This window comes from Melospiza melodia, chromosome 29, assembly GCF_035770615.1.
Source record: "Melospiza melodia melodia isolate bMelMel2 chromosome 29, bMelMel2.pri, whole genome shotgun sequence".
Classification (NCBI taxonomy): Eukaryota; Metazoa; Chordata; class Aves; order Passeriformes; family Passerellidae; genus Melospiza; species Melospiza melodia.
The window spans coordinates 7,355,064-7,367,150 of record NC_086222.1 but is presented as its reverse complement, the minus strand read 5'-3'; the positions used below and the strand labels follow the sequence as shown (position 1 = coordinate 7,367,150).

At 47.5% G+C, this 12,087-nt stretch overlaps 1 protein-coding gene across 5 annotated transcripts in view; it reads left to right on the top strand.

Annotated features, from left to right (window-relative positions):
* ARHGAP32 (Rho GTPase activating protein 32) overlaps nt 1–12,087 on the top strand; it is a 247,282-nt gene that overhangs the window by 173,823 nt on the left and 61,372 nt on the right. For all 5 annotated transcript variants that reach the window (XM_063178517.1, XM_063178514.1, XM_063178516.1 and 2 more), the window contains one exon: nt 6,842–6,923. In XM_063178517.1, the coding sequence (XP_063034587.1) occupies nt 6,842–6,923 (82 nt within the window). The remainder of the gene's footprint in view (nt 1–6,841; nt 6,924–12,087) is intronic.

Sequence of the window (12,087 nt, the reverse complement as noted above, 5' to 3'; positions counted from 1 at the left end):
TGGCATGGAAAGTCTTCTGAAGGCTCCTCAGGTTTTCCCTGACAGCCCTTTCTGTGCCAGGCCAGGCTGGGGCCCTGCTGTTGTCCATGCCCAGCAGTTGGATGTCCCAGTCCCAGCTGGGTGCAGTGTGGTACACCCCTGGATGTGGATGGTGTGCTTACACCCTCCTAGTGCTGGCTGCTCAGCCATGGCATTGAGACACAGCTTGTGTTGGTTTAGTGTCAGGTGAGGGAGTTCAGGTGACATCTCCTTCGTAAAGTCAGAGCAGCATGGACATGAGTACCTGCTCTGAAGTTTCCTTTGTTTCTAGAGTCAACACACTGGTACTGCTTGAACAAACTGCTGCTTCTGAACTGTGCTGTGCCTTTGCTGGACTTGTGTTCTAGTCCTAGAAGCCTCAAAGCTCAATATGCTGTGCTGTCATAGAATCAGAGAATGGCTTGGGGTGGAAGGGACCTCAGACATCAGTTCCAACCCCCAATCAATTAAATGCTGTAATACTGCTTGGAATGATCAGCCTATGCCATGATTAACTTCCAACTGGATCAGTGAAGCAAAACAAATCTACTTTGTGGTCTGTGCCTGAGTGTGGGCCACTGAGTGTGGAAACCCTGTGTGGGGTGTAGATCCCATCCATTACTGGGGCTGGCTGCCATTTGGGCCAGGTTGGAGAACAGCCCTGCACAGAAGGAAGGCAGCCCTTCTGCAGTTTGTCACAGCTTTGTGCCTCTGATCACAGCAGTCCTGTTGTGTTTTCCCAGCATAAAAACATGGTGATGAGCAAACTGCCAGAAATGTGTTCCTGCACAGTCAGGCTCCTGACACAACAGATATGAGCAGCTGCAGAAATTCAGCACTGTATTCTGGTTTAACAGCAAATTAGGGCTGGAATAATCTTGTGTCCTTTATGACAGGCAGGAGTGGTCACAGTGTGAGCAGGTGACAGCCAAACACACCATGGAGATGCAGCTCTTTATTCCCACAGCTCCATGAGCTGGGTTTGCTCAAAGTCTTAACCTGTGTGTCAAGTTTAAGGCTCATAAGCTCTAAATGTACTGAAAATGTACATTTGCTGATGGAATGAAGCCTTTAGATTATACAAGCAGTAAGAATTCAGAGAAAGGGAATTTATCTCTGGTGTTGCTACCCCAGACCTAGAAATGAGTTACAGGCAGAGGTGTCCTTGATGGATGCTCTAAAACAGTGTGTAGGTGAAGAATGTTGTTACAGCAAGAGGTGTAGGCACAGATGAAGCTGTGCAGCCTCTAAAGAGTTTGTTAGAGGCAAATAGTTCTGTTCCTGTTTAGGAACATTGCAGTGATAGCAATCTGTTGATCCAGTCATTGGAATTAATAAATCAACAGAGCCCCTCTTGCCAGATAGTTGTGATTCTGAGAGCAGATAAAGGAGGAGGTCCTGCCACCAAATGTTTGGACAGCTTGTCCTGTTATTTCTTGGGTTTTTGCTTTTTGTTAGGGAGGAGCAGGGTTTTATCCACCAACCACAGCTTCCATTAGAAATCATGTCTTGATAGGAGGAAAGCAAGAACAGGGGAAAAAATTTCTCATTTTGCTGAAAGGGGGAAAAACTACTTCTGGACTTCAAGGAACTCCCCTGGTTTTGTGCATTTGAAGCAGCTGCTCTGTGCCTTCACTCCTGCCTGTCCTGCATCCCTTGGGACAGTGGGAGGGCTGTGGTGAGGAACTGGAGGCAGCTCTGCAGATGTGAGCCAAAAACTGTCTCTGACAGGCTGCAAGCACCTGCAGCTCGGGTTCAGCAGGGCAGTCAGAGTGTTCCTGCAGCCAGAGCTGTCCTTCAGGGATGGCTCTCTGGCTTTGTGTCCATCACACTGCCCTGGCACAGTGCCTGTGCTCTCTGCATACCTGAGCTCACGACTGCATTGCAACACACCTAATCCTGTGTGAACAAAACAACCCACCAGGCTTCTTAGCATTTGCTCTGCTCGAAGTAAAATGATTTTAAAGACATTTTTCCTCAAGCTTTTTTCTCTTCCAGTGCCCTCAGTGTGAGTCAGTGCTTTCTCTGTAAGATTGTTACCTAAATTACAGCCACCTCCACATCAACAGCCTTCAGCCCTCTTTGTTCTGCTCTGCTTTTGCTTCATGCTTTGTCTTTTCAATCAGCTCTGTGTCAGGGAGCTGAGTCACTGCGGACAGGCCCTTGTTTGATGCATAACTGCCCTTGGTTGTCCTGAATTATTCTGGTTTTTGGGAATAGTTTCCTGAGGTGGAGAGCTGCTGGAGAGGTGACGAAACCAGGGTGTGCAGCCAGGGGGGACTGGGCTGATTTCAATCCCACTGTGATTGCAGCAGCTTCAGCTGGTTGTGAGACTGCAGGTCCCAGTTCCACAGAAGCCCAGGATGATTTGGGCTGGGAGGGAACCTTGGGGGTCATCCAGTCCCACACCTTCCACTGTCCCAGCCCCATCCAGCCTGGCCTTGGGCACTGCCAGGGATCCAGGGGCAGCCACAGCTGCTCTGTGCCAGGGCCTGCCCACCCTCTCAGGGAAGAAGTTATTCCCAATATCCAATCTAAATCCCATCATTCCCTGTGTCCTGTCCTTGTCCAAAGTCCCTCTCCAGCTCTCTGGTTTCCTGCTGGCACACCAGTCAGGAATGGATAATCAACATGTACCATCGCAAACAGACATTTCTTTTTGTGAATAAAAGAAATCAAAATAATTTGATGGCCCAGGTGTTCAACTCTCTGTAACAGGAGCTCAGGGTAAGAGGAGTAATAATCCTGTTCTTCCTGTTAGTAGTGCCCTAAAGTGCAAGAGCATCTCAGCAGGGGCTCCTTTGGGAATGAGGTGAGGCTGTCCTGCTCTCTGTGCAGTCACTTGGCAAAGACTCAGTGAAAACTCTCCTCAGGAAGGCCAAATAGGCCATAAAAAGCTGTAGTTTCCCTGTCAGGTTTTGCTAGACTGTCATCAGATTTAAAAGGAAAAGAGAAAACTTTCTGACTAAAATTGAATCCATACTGTAGATTATGTCAGACCCAAAAAAGCAATCTGAATGTCTCAATGTTTCATTTGCCATTTAAGTTGCAGGTACTTCCTCATTTGTTTGAATTCCTTTCCCATACTGAAGATTACCATTGTTACTCTGTGCCCCCAGTTTTAGCAGGCCCTGTCCCAGAAGTGAAAAGATAAAGCTGTAGTAGGTGGTGCAGAGCAGTTCTCATGCACCAGCAGCCTGTACCTTCCTCCTCTGCTGAAGGTATATATGTGGTGATATATTTAACCTTTAGATGACCTTGCATATATCTAAATATATACTACCCTGGCTATTCATTTTCCTGTGTTGCCAAATCCTTTAATCCTGGCTCAAGCTCTAGGAGTGCCTTGCTACATCTGTTGAGATTAACTCTTGGACTAAACTCATTTATTTATATAAAATCATGGAAAACTTCCCATAGGAGGAGAAGTATCATCTTTTAAGTGGGTGGGAATGAGGCACAATTTGTGGATTATAACTCCAACAAAGATCTCCTGGGGATCTTGCAAGAAGTTAGAATAAGTCAGTGTGAAAATGTAAATAATTTCTGGCAGTGAGTTAACATGAGGGAGCCAGCACAATTCTTTGCCCCTAAAAATCCATTGTAATTATTGGTGTGAAATGACAAAAGTGATGCATGGAGAGCAGGTAGAATGTTTGATTCGGGAAGGTTCTGGGGTATCTGGAAGCGGTGACACCACCATCCTTTCATTTCTGAATTCCTGGTTAGTGTGTGGTACAGTGCATCCAGGAACAGGAGAAATACTCTGTTAACAGGCAAAGGCAAATGAGTTTTGATTGCATATCCAGCATTTGATTCAATGTTCAGCAGTGTGGGATCTGGGTTGGGTTTAGATCCAGATTTGGGTTGGTTTTGGATCCAGAATAATAGAAGGTTGGGGTCCCAGGACTTCAGGTTTCTTTACACAGACAGTGTGGGCAGTTACTGAAAATGGAAGAAACTTCATCACTCCAGCTGTGGAGTGTCCCAGATGATGTCTGGGTGGTGGGCTGAGACTTTCTCTGGATCTGTGCATTTTTCCTAATTTAAAAATTGCCTCCTGTATCTCTCACATGGGCAATGTCCAGCAGAGACTCTCAGCCACAGTGAAGTGTTAAAGTTCAGTCTGGGGAAGAGAAGAGAAGGTTGTGTGGAGACCTCAGGGCACCTTCAGTGTCTGGGTGGGCTACAAGGAATGTAGGGAGGGACTTTGCATTAGGAACTGATGTGACTGGACATGGGGGAATGGTTCAAAATGAAAAAAGGGAAATTTAGGTTGGATGTAAGGAGGAAATTCCTCCCTGGGAGGGTGGGCAGGCCCTGGCACAGGTGCCCAGAGCAGCTGTGGCTGCCCCTGGGTCCCTGGCAGTGCCCAAGGCCAGGCTGGACAGTGGGGCTTGGGGTAACCTGGGACAGTGGGAGGTGTCCCTGGCCTTGGCCAGGATCTTTAGGGATGATCCCCAAGGTCCCTTCCAACCCAGCCCATCCTGGGATTCCATGATGTAAACCGATGAACTGTATTTTGTTTAAACAGCAGCACTTCAATGTCCATGGCACAGCCTGTTGGCATCTCCCAGCAGTGCAGGGCCCTGAGCCAGGAGCTGCCAGAGGAGGGGCCTCTCTGTGATGCTGCTCTTCATGATCCTTTTCTTGTGTTAACGGGCACATTTCTGTCTATAAACTGCACAAAAATCCCCACTGTGTTCCATAACTCCAGGATCCCATGTCCTTGCAGAGCTGGCACACCCAGCTGAGGCAGTGGCTGGTGCAGCCATGCCTGGTGTTGGATTTTGGGTGGGTTCTGTGAGTGTCCTGTGATGCCCAGGCCAGTCCCAGTTACAGCAACCCCAGCTCAGAGCCCGAGGGCTGCTCCTGCAGGCTCTGCCCTGAGCTCAGAGTCCTGACAACAGTTTATTTCAATAATTGGAAAAACTTCACTTGTGTGCTGGGTGACAGCTCGTCCTTGTGCCTGGGCAGGGCACTGCCCTGCTGGATGTTGGCCTGTGGGAAGAGGAAGGCTCTGGAAACTCTTGCTTCCTTTGGGGAATTTGGAATGACTTCAGTCTGGACACCCCACACATGACACTGCCACCAAACTGGGGGGAGGTTGATGGGTGAAAATCAGCTTGGAGTAGGAAGGAGATCAATCTTTCTCCATGGAGACAAAAGGGGAGTTGTGTAAGATGAATGAACAGAGGAGGGAACGTCTGCCAGGCTTGGTGCTGGCTGCCCCTGTGCCTGCAGAGGATTTCATGGATGTGCCAACATGACTGGCACAGTCCTGCCTCAGTTCTGCTCACATGAGCTTGGGGCCATCCTCTGGCTCTTTCCCTCATGTTCCTGTGGTGTTTGAGCAGACTTGGTGCTCCCAGCTGTCCCAGTCACAGCCTGGCAGTGGGACAGGGAATCTGCCCTGCCTCAGGTGAGAGTCTGGGGAGGTGCTGGTGCCTCAGCTCCATCTCACAATACAGGAGCTGTGCTGGGTGAGCAACACAGAGAAAAGGTGGGGAAAGATGCACCATGGATGAAAGTTACCAAAGGTCTGCTCTGGTCTGACTTTCACCTGGTATGAGAGTAAGAAGAAAGTTGCTGGGAAATAAGAGAGAAGGTGGGGATGCAGGGGAGTGCTGAATTTCTCTCTGGTCACAGCTTAACCTGAATCTTCAAACAGGGAAAGGGAAATAATTTCACTTCTCCACAGATACAGCAGCCCCTCTTGAGTGGTATGGTGTCACAGACATCTTTTCATTAAAATCCTTTTGTTAAGATTTTTCCTGCTGAAGCTGAGAAGTTTCAGCAACAAAGTGTAAACAATGGTTATCTGCTGCTGTGGAATGCAGCAGGTGCATCTGTGATTGGCCCATGTTTGATGTGTATAGTTAATGGCCAGTCAAAGACCAAGCTCTCTCTGGGACAGAATCAGAGAGAGCTTCTTTGTTATTGATTCCTTTTCTATTCTTAGCTTAGCTAGCCTTCTGAGAACTTTTCATTCTATTTCTTTTTAGTATAGTCATAATGTAATATATATCATAAATTAATAAATCAAGCCTTCTGAACATGAGGTCAACATTCTCGCCTCTCTCTCCATCCTGCAACCCTTGTGACCACTGTCACAGTATGGGAATTGTGCAGGCACATCCTGTTCCAAGAACACACTAGGATCCTTCCCACAGCCTTTAACCCTTGGGCTGGTTTAGAGGGGCTTTCCAGCCTTTCTGCCTTGAAGGGTTGCAGGCAGAAATGCTGAGTTAAAGGGCAGTGCAGGGACAGTGCAAATTAACATTCAAAGTTAATCACTCCAGGCCCCTGCAGTGCCTGGGGCTCTCAGACGGTTCTCTCTCAGGTGCTGGCAGCAGAGCAGAGCCTGCAATTGTCAATGCCTGCTGGTCATTTGATGCTGGATAATGTCAGGGGGCATCACCCAGGGGGAGTTGAGGGGAGATGTTGGTTTGTTGTTATTATATTTCTAGAGTCCCATACTGTCACAGTCATATTTCTAAAGTCCCATACCTTCTCAGTAATATTTCTCAGGGGCAGTTCTTCACAGCACAGACTTCTCCTTGTAGCTGCTTCTTAGTCAGGGCTCCTTCCAGGCTCTCCCTGACTGGCCAAGCCCAGCCCCTTTTATCCCAGTTATCTTCACTAGCCACAGCTGCAGCCCAATGAAGGCCATCACAGCTGCAGCCCATCAAGAACAACTTATCAGGGCAAGGCCTATACACAGATATTCAAATGCAATACACATATTTTACTAGGACTCCTAGTGTATTGGTTAAACACTTCAGATCATAACACTCCATTTCCTCCTTGTGTTTTACTCCAGGTTGGATTCTTTCCCAGTGAATGTGTAGAACTCATCAACGACAAAGTCCCTCAGTCCGTGACCAACTCAGTGCCAAAACCAGGTGTGTAATCAGCTTTTCTTCATGCAGTGAACTGGACTGGAGTTGTCTTTGTGTGTTCTGTGTTCAATACCTCCTTCACACGTGTCATGAGTGTTGATCACCCCCTGCACATCCTCCTGCCCCTCTGTGTGTTGGTGACCCACACGTTGCCCCTCTCTGGGAGCTCCCACTGTTGGATGTCCTTCACCTGCTGCTCAGACCTGGAGCAGTGTCCCCTCCTGCCTGACTTGAAGGATTTAAGCCTGTCAGAATTTCAAGATACTTTGAGCAGTCTGTAAAGAGAGATTCCATGAAGCATCCCAGTTCTGGGTGATCAAGGGAGTGTTGCATGTCAGGGTGTTTTATACAGAACATAGATGAGCAGGAGTGTTTGTGCTGATCAGATAGAATAGATCACCTTGGTACTGGAAGGTTCTTTCTGCTTGAGAATAAATGGAGGAAGTTGGATATTACAGAAGTGGGATGCTGGTTGCTTGTGCTCTGGGTACATGGCTCCATCTGCTTCCTCCTGCCTTCTGGACAGTTCTGTGTTGTAGCAAAAACAGACAAATTAATCCAAAGTTCTGCTGAAGGAAGGAATAATAAATAGAGAATGGGATTTTGGATCTGACTCTACTGTCAACCTTCGTGTCCTTTCAATGTGTTCTGGAAGTGATTGGCATTAGGTGTGCTGGCATAACTGAGATCTCTGTAAAATTTACTGGTGGGGAAGCTGAAATTTTTTTAAAAAATATCTCCATATTCATATAGGTAAAGATATTTCTATATATCTTTAGTGTTGAGGAGTTTCAATGTGCTGTTCTTTCTTAGGATGTTAAGCAGCTGGGAAGGGAAGTTGGTGTTGAACTGGTGTTCTTCTCATTCCTCTTCTCTGTTTTAATTATGTTCCTTGTCTTGGCAGATTGCTGACTTGATACTTTTAAACAAATAGATGCAATTCAAAAGCTTGACATTTGCCAAGGGAAATATCATCATTTATCAGCTCAGAGCTCTGGGGTTTGGTGAAAGCCATGGATACCCAAGCTGTGAGTGCTCTGCAGTGATCTGTGTGCTGTGGAGAGCTGCAGGTTGGGGCAGGGCTGTCCTCAGCCACGGGCACTGCCAGCCTCTGACACTCCTGGGAATGTGATTTGGAATCAGAGGCACAGAGATGGGCATTCCCTGGATCCAGGACCTGCCTGTGCTCCATCAGCTAAAACAGGAAAGGCAACTTGCAGCCTGAACACAAGCAAATGTTTATTGTTAAACGTGACTCAGGCCACTCAGTGTGCTGAGCTGTGGGGAGCAGGGTCTGCTTTGCTGGGAGATGATGGAACAGAATGGATGAGGGGATTCTGTTTGGCTTCAACACCACCATGGGGGGTGGATTTCCCCCTTCAGCCCTGGGAAGTGTTTGGTACAAAGCTGGCACCACAAGTTCATGTATCATGAAAAGCAATAAGTTGGAAGATATTGCCAAGTCACAGAGGTGTCCCCTGACCTTCCCTGATGGTTGCTCCATGGGTACATCAAAAGGTTCCTCTAGGAGAGCTCTGAGGAGCTGTGAGATATAAGGAATGCTGCAGCTGATTCTGTCACCCTGCACACACAGGTCCTGGTGCCACTCCTTGGGTGCATTCTCTGTGCACCTTGGGAAGTGACAGCACCTGAGTGAGGCTGGGAGGAGTCTGGAATTCCGTCCTTGGATGCTGCAAAGCTGCTGGGAGAGGAGCAGGGAGGAGGCTCCTGTAGTTAGGGAATGGTGGATGTGGTGCTGGAGGACTCCAGAACTCCTTGGCTGGATGGAAATGCTGTGTGAGATGGGTGAGAGGAGGAAGGCAGGAGGGAGTTCCAGGTGCAGGTGTGCCAGCACAGCCCAGGGAGCTGGCAGGGGCAGGACTGAGGCGCTGCCAGAGGGCACCCTGCAGGGATGGCATGGCACTGCTGGGACAATGCACTTTGCTCACCCATATTCCTGCATTTTGTGTTTGCCAGTCCACACATTATGCACACAGGGTATTGCTCGTGCACTTAAATACCCACATTAATTACTTTTCTTCCTGTACCTGTGTCCCCAAGGACCAGAGACTTTCCTAAAAGTCTCACATGGAGCTGTTGTCCTCACTTGACATTAGTAGGGTATTTCATCTTGAATTAATGTGAAGTTTTAGATTTGGCCTTGACGAGCTGCACTTCTCAACAGGCCAACTTTGATTTCTTTAATCAAAATGTGATGTGTGGAGCATCCAGGACATTGTGTATGTGCAAAGTAAAGCTCTTTGCCACGAAGGAGTTTCCAAACACAGAACTCCTCGTGCTGCTTAACTGTCCCTGGATCTGGCTAGGCTGAGAAACTTAATGAAAAGCAGATGGAACTTCCTGCCCTGGGTTTCTATTATTATTTATAATTAGAGGGTTTGATGTGCACAAGGGATGGGGACAGCATTTTAATGGAGCCATAAAATATTGCAGTGGTCTTTAATGCAGGGCAGTGACTGCAGATCCATGGAGATGAAACACAGGGAAGGGCAGAGGAGGGTTGGGTTTGAGGGCAAACTCTGCTTTTGGAAACAACATTTTCATGGGCTGTGGCAGGATGGGCTTTGTACCAGCAGCAATGGAGCCAGGGCCTGGGGTGAGTGATGGAAAATGGGAAAATATAAGAAAAACAGAAAAACCATACAGAGAACTGGCTTTTTATTCTGTTCTGAACAGAGTCATGTGAAAGAACACCAGTTTTGCCCCAAGTCACCTCTCAAATATATTGGCAATAAAGTTTGGAGTCAGGAGAGGAAAGGTACCTGTTAAGAGGCATTTTCCCTCCAGTTTTGGACTAAGTCTGTGCCCTCTTTTTTTCATCTTCAGTCCTGTAGGAAAATGCTTTTTTTCCCCCAGCTGGGATGCAAATGCTTTCCTGACTGTTTCTATTTATGTAAAAAAACCTGTGAAGATCTAGGAAGGTTCTGTGAGCTCATCAAATCCCACATTTCTTGAACATATTCCTTTTCTCTAAATTCTCCCAGTATTCTTAGTGGGATACAATACACTAATGATAATTTTTTAGCCTAAAATATTCTATTGGTTTGATATCTACTCTTTCATAGTTAATATTATCAATTTAGCTGAATTTCAATGCCACAATAAATGGAATCAGCTTATATTCATGAGCATTTTTAGAGATCCAGGATAAAGGCTGCATTTGAATTTCAGATCTTCAGGGAGAAGTGAATCTTTTAAATATTCAGTGCTGCTCAGAAGGAAAAGTGTGAATAGCTGCTCTGGATTTTCCTTCTAAGTGAACATTTGTGAAGTGCCTGAACTTTGTGCTGTGTTGACTCTTCTTGTCCCCCTCTGTCCATCTCTTTTTTTGGGAACAGTGTGTTTGTGTCCATGTGTGCTCGTGCTGTCCCCACTCCTCAGTCACAGTCAGTGTCTCAGCTCTCTCTTTCAGTCCCTTTCTCCCTCACAATTCTGGATATTCCTAGTTTAGCAGTATTTGAACCCATATCTCACACCTTACCTCATTCCTGCAGTTTGTTTTTGTCTTTTCCTAACAAGCAGCATCTTCCTGTGACCCAGCTTCACTGCAGTGGCCTTGGCAGGGTCACTCTGGGGAAGGCTTTAGATTTGCTCTTTGCTGGGGAGCAGCTGCTTTCAGTGGGGAAACACAGAATTAAAAGAGGGACAATTAGAGCTGAAGAGAACAAATGGGGGTAAGAAGGTAATATTTCACTTTTTTTTCCTCCCCCCAAAATAAGCATTTTTAAAGCCTCAGGGGTCATTCTCACAAATAATGTAAAACCCAGCAGCTCTGCCCAACTTTATGGAGGAATTTTCAACTTCCTGTCTCATCCATTTAATTTATGTTTGAGAGGTGAAGGTGCTCTTATGGGACACAGCATTACAAGGTCCCCTGTCAGTATTACAGGCTGCTGTGAATGACTGATTTTCTTTTTGAAACATCAATAACAGATTGATCTGCACACCCAATGCAAATAATCCACTGAATTTTAGGAGGATTGAAATTTAGCTCTGGATCTGCCCCCACCTCCTGCAGGCTCTGGTCAATGCTGGAGAAATTAATTTTAACTGCAAAAATGCAAATTGAGACACATTCACTGAGCTGTTGTAATCACAACAAGGCCATACCTGGTTTGAAACAGGCTCATTTCTAATCCCTGGATAAAAGAGATTGTGGTCAATATTTATTTTAATAGAAATTAGAAAGGAGAAAGTGCAGATAGAGCCTAAATTCTGCAGATGCCCAGGCTGAGCAGCCATTTGACACTGATAAGAGCATCATGTCTTAATTAGTGCTTTTATAAAGAAAACAGGGGAAGTGAAAGTGTATATAATTAGTACCAGTCTTGTTAATCTGAAGTAAACAAAGGAGTTGTTAGGTGTTCAGGCCACTGTCTCGTTAAAGCTGAATTAAATGGAAAAGTGCTGAGCCAAGGCAGGTCTGCATTTGCAGGGGGGGGCAGAGGGGGGATGAGCACCCAGAGCTGCCCTGCTGGAGCTGCTGATGAGACAGGAGCTGCTTCCAGCCCTGCCAGGCCCCAGGACCAAAATCCTGCAGGGAATCCTGGTCCCTTGGGCACGGGGAGAGTGCAAACTGCCTCCAGGAGAGTCCCTGTCCATGTCTGCGAGGGGCTGCAGGACCTCCCCAGCTCTGAGAGCCACCAGCACCCAGCCAGCTGCTCCAGGAGCTCCAGCTACTCCAGCTGCTCCAGCTGCTCCAGCAGCTCCAGAAGCTCCAGCTGCTCCAGCAGCTCCAGCAGCTCCAGCAGGTTCCAGCAGCTCCAGCTGCTCCAGCTGCTCCAGCAGGTTCCAGCAGCTCCAGCTGCTCCAGCAGGTTCCAGGAGCTCCAGCTGTTCCAGCATCTCCAGCAGCTCCAGCTGCTCCAGCTGCTCCAACAGGTTCCAGCAGGTTCCAGCAGCTCCAGCTGCTCCAGCAGGTCTGTGCCTGCTCATGGGGTCCCTGGGCTGGAGCAGTCCCAGCAGTGCCACGTTCACCTCCCTGTCCCCAAGTGCCACATCCCACACTTCTCCTTCCCTCCAGGACACGAGTGTGGGGCTGGGGCAGAGCTGGGCCTGCCTCCTCTGCAGTGCAGGATTTTCAGGAGGAGCACAGCAGCACAACACAGCTCTGAGACAATTATTCTGCTTTTTTTGCACAGGATTAA